The sequence below is a fragment of the Brachyhypopomus gauderio genome, chromosome 19 (genome assembly GCF_052324685.1).
Source record: "Brachyhypopomus gauderio isolate BG-103 chromosome 19, BGAUD_0.2, whole genome shotgun sequence".
NCBI classification, from domain to species: Eukaryota; Metazoa; Chordata; class Actinopteri; order Gymnotiformes; family Hypopomidae; genus Brachyhypopomus; species Brachyhypopomus gauderio.
This window is the reverse complement of record NC_135229.1, coordinates 1,435,043-1,445,042: the sequence shown is the minus strand read 5'-3', so window position 1 is coordinate 1,445,042 and position 10,000 is coordinate 1,435,043. Positions and strand designations below refer to the sequence as shown.

General features: G+C 41.6%; 1 protein-coding gene across 1 annotated transcript in view; it reads right to left on the bottom strand.

Moving 5' to 3' along the window:
* Positions 1–34, bottom strand: part of LOC143483319 (uncharacterized) — a 4,478-nt gene extending 4,444 nt beyond the window's left edge. The window contains exon 1 of the mRNA XM_076982162.1: positions 1–34. This exon is cut by the window's left edge and continues 34 nt beyond it. Within this exon, the coding sequence (XP_076838277.1) occupies positions 1–3 (3 nt within the window). The 5' untranslated portion in view covers positions 4–34.
* Between the last annotated feature and the right edge of the window lie 9,966 nt (positions 35–10,000).

Below are 10,000 nucleotides of genomic sequence, written 5' to 3'. Positions count from 1 at the left end.
CATTTCTGGATATTTATTGTTTATTTGAGTATTTATTCAAATTCAAATTCCATACTTTCTCTAAGCTGAAAGGTATTCAATGAGAGTGTGATTTACCCCCGAGTGGCTTTGCCTTCCTGCCCTGCTTTTGACTAGAATTATTTTCACAGCCAATTAGTACATATTTGCAAGTGAAAGTATTACACTTCCAGTCTAACAAGATTACAATATACATGCAATTCATACGCAAAATTATATCCAGTGTATATGCATATTTATACCCAATACAAATGCATATTTATACCCAATACAAATACATATTTATACCCAATACAAATGCATATTTATACCAAATACAAATGCATATTTATACCAAATACAAATGCATATTTATACCAAATACAAATACATACTATCTTCTTGTTTTGTATATATGTCTTTGTCTTTATACTGTTGTATCGGCTACTGCATTGCGTATGAATTTACATTGTATATAAATCTAAACTTTTTAAGACCAAGGAGATGAAAAAGTCACTCAGTGAATTACAATCTGAAATTATTAGAGGGTATAACAACCACAAACCCACAATTAATTTTTTAGATGCGTGGAATCAATCTCAGTATTTTGGGGAACTACAAATAATTGTAAAGGTCTGTCTAGTATTCAGACAGTACAGTGCAGCAGGAGTGCACATGCCTTCACAGGGTGATGTATCACACCAGCAGAAGTGCACATGCCTTCACAACAGGGTGATGGATCACACCAGCAGGGGTGCAGATGGGTGAGTCACACTGTTTACTGCTCCAGTGAGCACTACTACATTTACTGCTCACCAGAATTTAATGTATTTAATGCTGTGGTTTGGTTTATGGGGGGAGACCACACCCACTAAAGTGAGTAATTAGAAACCACACCCACTAAAGTGAGTAATTAAAGTGAGTAATTAGAGACCATGCCCACTAAAGTAAATAATTAGAGACCACACCCACTAAAGTGAGTAATTAAAGTGAGTAATTAGAGACCATGCCCACTAAAGTAAATAATTAGAGACCCCACCCACTAAAGTGTGTAATGAGAGACCATACCCACTAAAGTGAGTAATTAAAGTGAGTAATTAGAGACCACATCCACTAAAGTGTATAATTAGAGACCATGCCCACTAATGTGAGTAATTAGTAATTGTACATATAACACATATAACATATAACACAGGTAACATATGTAGTGTGTAACATGTAGCCTACAGGCCTGTGTCAGCATCTTGAAAAGTTGAAAGGTTGAATGTACTGCAGATGGAGCCTGTAGTACTGAACGCTATTTACTTATGTGGTCATGTTGGATCATTATGGCAATTTGAATACATTTGACTGCTGTATTTTGCCTAATCTATGTCCCACAAAGTCTAAGTATGTAAGCGTCATGTTTTAACGACATGGTTTGTGTGTGTGCGTGTGTGTGTGTGTGTGTGTGTGTGTGTGTGTGTGTGTGTATAAAAGCACACGGTTATCTCATTGTGTTACTTGAACAGAATTAATAGAACAAATAATTCATGTCTCATGTCATTCATCTATACTGTCTTGCTAGACAGATTACAGGAGCAGTGCTGGGATATAAACATCCCTGCCAGATTAGTCCACTTTACAATGCAGTGCTGTAATTTACAGTAAAAAATCTACTGCAGCATGCTGGATTAAAACAGCACCTGCCCTGAGATGTTTATTAGGCAGCCAGCACTGGCCATACAGACACAGCAGAACGTGGGAGAACACAAAAATGCTGCCAAGATGAGAAGATGAACCCAAGACTCTGACTAGACCCTGGCTAGACCCTGGTTAGACCCTGACTAGACCCTGACTAGACCCTGGCTAGACCCTGACTAGACCCGGCAGCATGGTGGCTTGGTGGTTAGCACGTTTGCCTCTCAGCACTGGGGTCTTGGGTTCAAGTCCCAATCTGAGTGGAGTTTCCATGTTCTCCCCGTGTCTGTGTGGGTTTCCTCCGAGGCCTCTGGTTCCCTCCCACAGTCCAAAAACATGGAGGTTAGGTAAATTGGCAGTCCCAGACAAATTATCCCTGAGTGTGTGTCTATGTCTCTCTGTTCAATTAAACAAGTTGTTGTCTGAGTGTGTGTGCTTGTGTGCCCAGTGGTGGATGGTGCTCTGCCACTAGGGTCTGTCCTCTCTCCTCTTCCTGCACCCCATTCAGTCCCCTAGGGGGCTGTGGATCCCGGTAGAGAGTACGCTGTGTGTGATTGGCTGCCGCTTCTCACCGGTGTGTGATTGGTTGTCTGTAACGTAGCTGTGTTAACAATTGTAAAGCGCCTTGGGTATCTAGATAAGGCACTATATAAATTGAAACATTCATTCAGGCTAGACCCTGACTAGCCACCGACATAATTAAACTGTTTGCTTACCAGTCTTTGCTTAAACAGAGTAGAAGACAAGGGTCATGTCAGTATTCGCCATTTAGATTCAAATTCTCTCTGTTCAGTGTTTCTGGTATTAACAGTAGGTTCTGGAAGCGTAAACACTCTCCATTCTCACATCCAACATCCTGGTACTCTGTATTGCTTGATGCATGAATTATTAAAGCAACCTGTAATGAATAAATCATCTCATTATCTCAAGACTGTATCCTACAAGTGTTTCAAATCTTTACTGGGTTTATTGTTGTCATTTTTGGACCAGATACAATGGTTTCAAATAGTATACAGTGACCGTACCTCAAAGGAATCAATGAATGACCAATTATGATCACAGGAAACTCAAAAAGGCATAAAGTCAGACCAGCACTCCCCTCCAGACTCTGGAGGCTTTGGTTAGCTTAATGTGCCCACATGTGGGATGAAACAAGGATCAGGTGAGAGTAAATCTGTGAACCTAAGCTGAGAACATTTGCTGCCCGTTAGTTTGTGAACCAGTTCATCCGTCTTGTGTGTCTCTGTTTTTGTTTAATGTGTTTGACCTTGGCTTGCTCCCACTTTTTGTCTTTTGGATCTTCCCAAATCTGTTTGGATCTCCCTAAATCTGTTTGGATCTTCCCAAATCTGTTTGGATCTTCCCAAATCTGTTTGGATCTCCCTAAATCTAAATCTGTTTGGATCTTCCCTAAATCTGTTTGGATCTTCCCAAATCTGTTTGGATCTTCTCAAATCTGTTTGGATCTCCCTAAATCTGTTTGGATCTTCCCTAAATCTGTTTGGATCTTCCCAAATCTGTTTGGATCACCCTAAATCTGTTTGGATCTTCCAAAATCTGTTTGGATCTCCCTAAATCTGTTTGGATCTTCCCAAATCTGTTTGGATCTCCCTAAATCTGTTTGGATCTTCCCTAATCTGTTTGGATCTTCCCAAATCTGTTTGGATCTCCCTAAATCTGTTTGGATCTTCACAAATCTGTTTGGATCTCCCTAAATCTGTTTGGATCTCCCTAAATCTGTTTGGATCTTCTCAAATCTGTTTGGATCTCCCTAAATCTGTTTGGATCTTCCCTAAATCTGTTTGGATCTTCCCAAATCTGTTTGGATCACCCTAAATCTGTTTGGATCTTCCAAAATCTGTTTGGATCTCCCTAAATCTGTTTGGATCTTCCCAAATCTGTTTGGATCTCCCTAAATCTGTTTGGATCTTCCCTAATCTGTTTGGATCTCCCTAAATCTGTTTGGATCTTCCTAAATCTGTTTGGATCTCCCTAAATCTGTTTGGATCTGCAAGTGTCTGTGTTTCTTATGTCACAACTGTCACAGGTTATTATGATTATCTGTCATTATTATTATCCATTATTATTATCGATTGACTCTAATAAGTATCTGCAACTGGAGCTAAAAGGGAGAAGTTCCTGTCAACACGTCAGGTCAACAACAGTCTAGTTAATTAGTAAATAAATCAGTCAGTCATCCTGTCTGTCTGCCCCTCAGTCATCCTGTCTGTCTGCCCCTCAGTCATCCTGTCTGTCTGTCCCTCAGTCATCCTGTATGTCTGTCTGTCTCTCAGTCATCCTGTCTGTAGAAAAAAAAGCAAAACGCTAATTTCTTCTTCTGCCACCAGAGGGCGCAATATGACCAAAGAAAAAGCAACATATTCGACGATTGTCTGTCGTCTAGTTAAAATATGATATTGCTAGCAATTAATAAATTGTGGTTCAGTACCAAGAAACATATTAAAATAAACATATTTAAAACTGTATAAGTAAAACTGAACTGGTTTTAACAAACTCAAATATGTAAACTAGTTTATCTATCTAGTAGTTAATCTAGTTTAAACTTAAACTTAGCTAATAGCAACAGAGCGTTTTCAGCTGATAACTAAGAGACTGGTGTATCTGGTTATGTAATCAGATATCACTCAGAATGCATCTGACGGATCTCACTGATCTGACAGGTTTGACTGGTCAATTTCAGCCAGCCAATGACAGAAAGGCTACTGTGTGGGGGAGAGAGAGATCACACATCTCTTAGATACCTTTAAAGTTCTATAAAACACATTCCTCTGGAAGGTATTTCAGGATTCAAGATTTCTTAGCTTGGGTTGATAGCATTTAACGAGCTTGAGAATAAAAGTCTTACAGGGCTTGTGTGTGTCTGCATCTGAAGAGATGATATCACTCCTCCTCATGGCTGATACAGGCTGGACAAAAACCTCGAGAGACGGGCCTTTAAAACACGTCACTGTGTCCATGGAAACGAAGGCCACAAGCTGACAGTAAGTACCTTTAGTTTGGAATATCAACGTACACACTGAACAGAGGAGAATATAAAGAAGGAAGACAGAGGAAGAGGAGAGAGGGAGAGGAAGAGAGAGAGTGAGAGAGTATGTGTGTGAGAGATTGTGTGTGTGTGTGTGTGTGTGTGAGAGAGAGAGAGAGAGAGAGAGTGAGAGAGTGAAAGTGAAAAAGAGAATGTAAGAGACAGTTTGTGATATAGTCAAAGTGTATGTGAGAGAGAGAGAGAGAGTGTGTGTGCGCGCATGTGTTATAGAGAGAGAAAGAGTGTGAGAGAGAGAGGCCTACATTATTATAACAGACCTACATGATTATAACAGACCTGCATGATTATAACAGACCTTCATGATTATAACAGACCTACATGATTATAACAGACCTAAATGATTATTACAGACCTGCATGATTATAACAGACCTGCATGATTATAACAGACCTTCATGATTATAACAGACCTACATGATTATAACAGACCTACATGATTATAACAGACCTGCATGATTATAACAGACCTACATGATTATAACAGACCTACATGACTAGTCCTTTATCATTCATGTTTTTTTCATTTCACTATTACTGCTTATATTACTGATTTTGATGAAGTTTTTTCTTCCTGTCCTCCCCACCATTAACTGTGAAATCACACACACACACACACACACACACACACACACACACACACACACACACACAGGTCTCCCTTTGACTCTGAGTCTGTCTGAATAAAGCATCATAAAATTATAATAGATCTAAACTGGGAAGCAAAGTCTGGAGCCGATTACATCTGAGGAAGGGTGAGTGTGTGTGTGTGTGTGGGGGGGGTATGCATGCGTGTGTGGCGATGGAGAGATAGATATGTCTGGGAGATGAATCATCACCCTGAGGTATTTATAGTCTCAAAGAGGGGGGAGTCACAGGAGCGAGATGAACACACACACACACACACACACATGCAAATATGACATCTAAAAGACAACAAATAAGATTGGGAAAATGATAAATGGCACCAGTATAAAAAATATTGGTTGATTTTAAATTGCAAACAATGGGATGATCAATACCAAAGAGGTGATCAATACCAAAGAGGTGATCAATACCAAAGACGTGATCAATTCCAAAGAGGTGATCAATACCAAAGCAGCTGGAGTTTGGTGTTGCTGGTAGGCAAGACCCATCTGTGGTGATCATCTTCAGATTGGGGTGATCATCTTCAGATGCGCTCAGTGTGTGTGCGCTCAGTGTGTGTGCGCTCAGTGTGTGTGTGCTCAGTGTGCGTGTGTGCTCAGTGTGTGTGTGCTCAGTGTGTGTGTGCGCTCAGTGTGTGTGTACTGGGCATGTGCGTGTCCTGGACTCATCGTTAAAGGGCTGAGACAACTGTACCATGTGCCGTCCACAACCCAAAACTCGTCCACACCCCGAATCTCGTCCACACCATGAACCTCTGAGCCCGCGACTCCAGAAGAGTGCTGAGAACAACCCCTTCTCCCTGTGTCTCTGAGTTCAATATTGTTTGCATGTTGTTGTTTTTGTGTTGTTGTTTGTGTGTTGTTGTTGTTGTTTGTGTTTTGTGTTGGTGGGAGCAAACTCAGAGAAGAAGTGGGTGATTTTAATGAACAGAAAATCTCCCATTGGGCAGTGCCAGACTAGCAAAGGCTGTTCTCATCTCATCACACACACACCCCTCTCTCTCTCTCTCTCTCTCTCTCTCTCTCTCTCTCTCTCTCTCTCTCTCGCACACACACACACACACACACACACACACACACACACACACACACACACACACACACACACACACACACAAACATTGTGAGAACGTACTGTTATTCATTAAAAGGTGCCAAAATTTACTGTCTAAAAATGCACACACACACACACACACACACACACACACAGTTTTGTTGGCATTGGCCTGTGTCATTAAAATGAGTCTGTATGGGTTTTGCAGTGGTAGGAGCGTAATGGCTGTCAGCTCCACATGCAGGAATAATTAACAGACTCCTGTGTGGGAGTCGGCCTTGAGATCTTGGCTAAACAAGTCAGTTTTCCTCCAGGAACTGAATGAATCGAAATGCTTTACAAGTGCTTCGGAATTAAAGAAACAAATCATTTCAGCTAAATAATTAATTCAGATATGTTTGCACAGAGCAGTGAGCTGATTGGCTGATCTGAGGTCTGAGCAGAGGAGTGGCTGAGCTCGTCAACCAGTTACACACAACCGCTTATTATGTTTTTCTCATTTGCTTTGGCACAATTCTCAAATAATAATTAATGTTTTCAAAACAACATGTGAAGATTTCTGTACCTCTGGGTCATGTGTTCATAACTAATTGCACTGATTCTCATCCTATGCAACCTGTAAGTGTCTGTTCAAATGGGACAGCTCCCTGATCCTGGAACAGCACACTGATCCTGGAACAGCACACTGATCCTGGAACAGCACGCTGATCTTGGAACAGCACGCTGATCTTGGAACAGCACGCTGATCTTGGAACAGCACGCTGATCCTGGAACAGCACGCTGATCCTGGAACAGCACGCTGATCCTGGAACAGCACGCTGATCCTGGAACAGCACGCTGATCTTGGAACAGCACGCTGATCCTGGAACAGCACGCTGATCCTGGAACAGCACGCTGATCCTGGAACAGCACGCTGATCTTGGAACAGCACGCTGATCCTGGAACAGCACGCTGATCTTGGAACAGCACGCTGATCCTGGAACAGCACGCTGATCCTGGAACAGCACGCTGATCCTGGAACAGCACGCTGATCTTGGAACAGCACGCTGATCCTGGAACAGCACACTGATCTTGGAACAGCACACTGATCCTGGAACAGCACGCTGATCCTGGAACAGCACGCTGATCCTGGAACAGCACGCTGATCTTGGAACAGCACGCTGATCTTAGAACAGCACGCTGATCCTGGAACAGCACGCTGATCTTGGAACAGCACGCTGATCCTGGAACAGCACACTGATCTTGGAACAGCACGCTGATCCTGGAACAGCACGCTTGTCATTGTATGGGGTAATATGATATATGGGGTATAAAGTGGCTTACAGTCCATGAAGGGATGCTGACAGAGTTCTTTGCAAAGTCAAATGTTTGCGTGCTGTAGTAGACGCTGTTTCTGATGACATCACAGCAGAACACTGCAGTGGACGTTGTTTCTGATGACATCACAGCCTACTGCAGAGAGACATTGTGTCATTCAGAAAGATTTTGCCCCTCTTACACTGGCAGGAAAAGTATCAGGTGAGAGACAGACATGCCAAGACATTCACTGAGTTAAGCGGAGATGGTACATCGCCCTAAAGTTTTACTGTGAATCCAAAAGTGTGGGTGGCACGAGTAGCTTAAACAGGTTTATTATAACACTATTATAACACCATTTATTGTAACACTAGCTTTATTACAGGTTTATTATAACACCAGCTTTATTACAGGTTTATTATAACACCAGCTTTATTACAGGTTTATTATAACACCAGCTTTATTACAGGTTTATTATAACCCTAGCTTTATTAAAGATTTATTATAACACTAGCTTTATTACAGGTTATTATAACACTAGCTTTATTAAAGTTTTATTATAACACTAGCTGTATCACATGTTTATTATAACACCAGCTTTATTACAGGTTTATTATAACCCTAGCTTTATTAAAGATTTATTATAACACTAGCTTTATTACAGGTTATTATAACACTAGCTTTATTAAAGTTTTATTATAACACTAGCTGTATCACATGTTTATTATAACACCAGCTTTATTACAGGTTATTATAATGCTTGCCTTATTACAGGTTTATTGCTTTATTACAGGTTTATTATTATAACAAATTATCTTAAGGCTATGAAAAAATACAAGGACCCCATGCAGTGTTGGCACAAATGGTATCAGAATATTTATCAGGCGCATTCCAAATTTCTGGAACATTCTAGAATGCCTCAGAGAATTCTAGAATGGGCACTGGCTCCGCCCCTGTCACTGGCTCCGCCCCAGTCACTGAATGAGTGGATAACACACATGGCTCCATCATTTAAGAGCAAACATGCACATGGATGTCAGCAGATTCTTTTTATACTCTGCCGTCCTCTGTGATGCATGAATAATTGATGAAGGGAGAAATGGTAAAGGCCATTTTGTTGTAGGGACAGGAGCAGGATTGGGGTTGTAGCGAGGAGACTGTCTGGGTCGTCACTTAAGGCCACCGCCCCTAATTAAAATGATGAAAAGAGTGTTATTGGAGAGGAATGGCAGTTTGTCCTCCACTCTCGTTCACACACACACACACACACACACACACACACACACACACACACACACACACACACACACACACACACACTCACACACACACACACATACACACACACACACACACTCACACACACACACACATACACACACACACACACACACACTCACACACACACACACACACACACACACACACACACACACACACACACACACACACACACACACACACACACTCACTCACACACGTAAGGGAATGCGTCATACAGACCATGAGTCAGAGAGGGAGAGAAGATAAAAAAGGAAAAGAAGAGAAAGTTGGTTTATGAAAATGAAGTGAAGGCTGCAGATAAAACAACAGTGCATTACAGACCAGATACACACACACACACACACACACACACACACATCACACACATCACACACATCATATACAGACCAGATACACACATCACACACACACACACACATCACACACATCACACACATCATATACAGACCAGATACACACATCACACACACACACACACACACACATCACACACATCACACACATCATATACAGACCAGATACACACATCACACACACACACACACACATCACACACATCACACACATCATATACAGACCAGATACACACATCACACACACACACACACACACACACACACACACACACACACACACACACACACATCACACACACACACACACACACACATCACACACATCACACACATCACAGACAGACAGACAGACGGACGGACAGACAGACAGACAGAGAAATTCCCCTTTTTTGTCTTTTACAAGCAGGTGTGTGTTCATTAGGGTCCACCTGCTGTTACTGAATGTGAGAGTAACTGACAAAAAAGATTGGGTCACCATGGTGACAGAAACAAGACATGGAGGTGAGAGGTGAAGAGATGGAGAGATGATGAGAGAGAGTGATAGAGAGAGTGATAGAGAGAGTGAGGGTAAGAGAGACAGAGGGTGAGAGAGAGTGAAAGAGAAAGAGAGGGTGAGAGAGAGA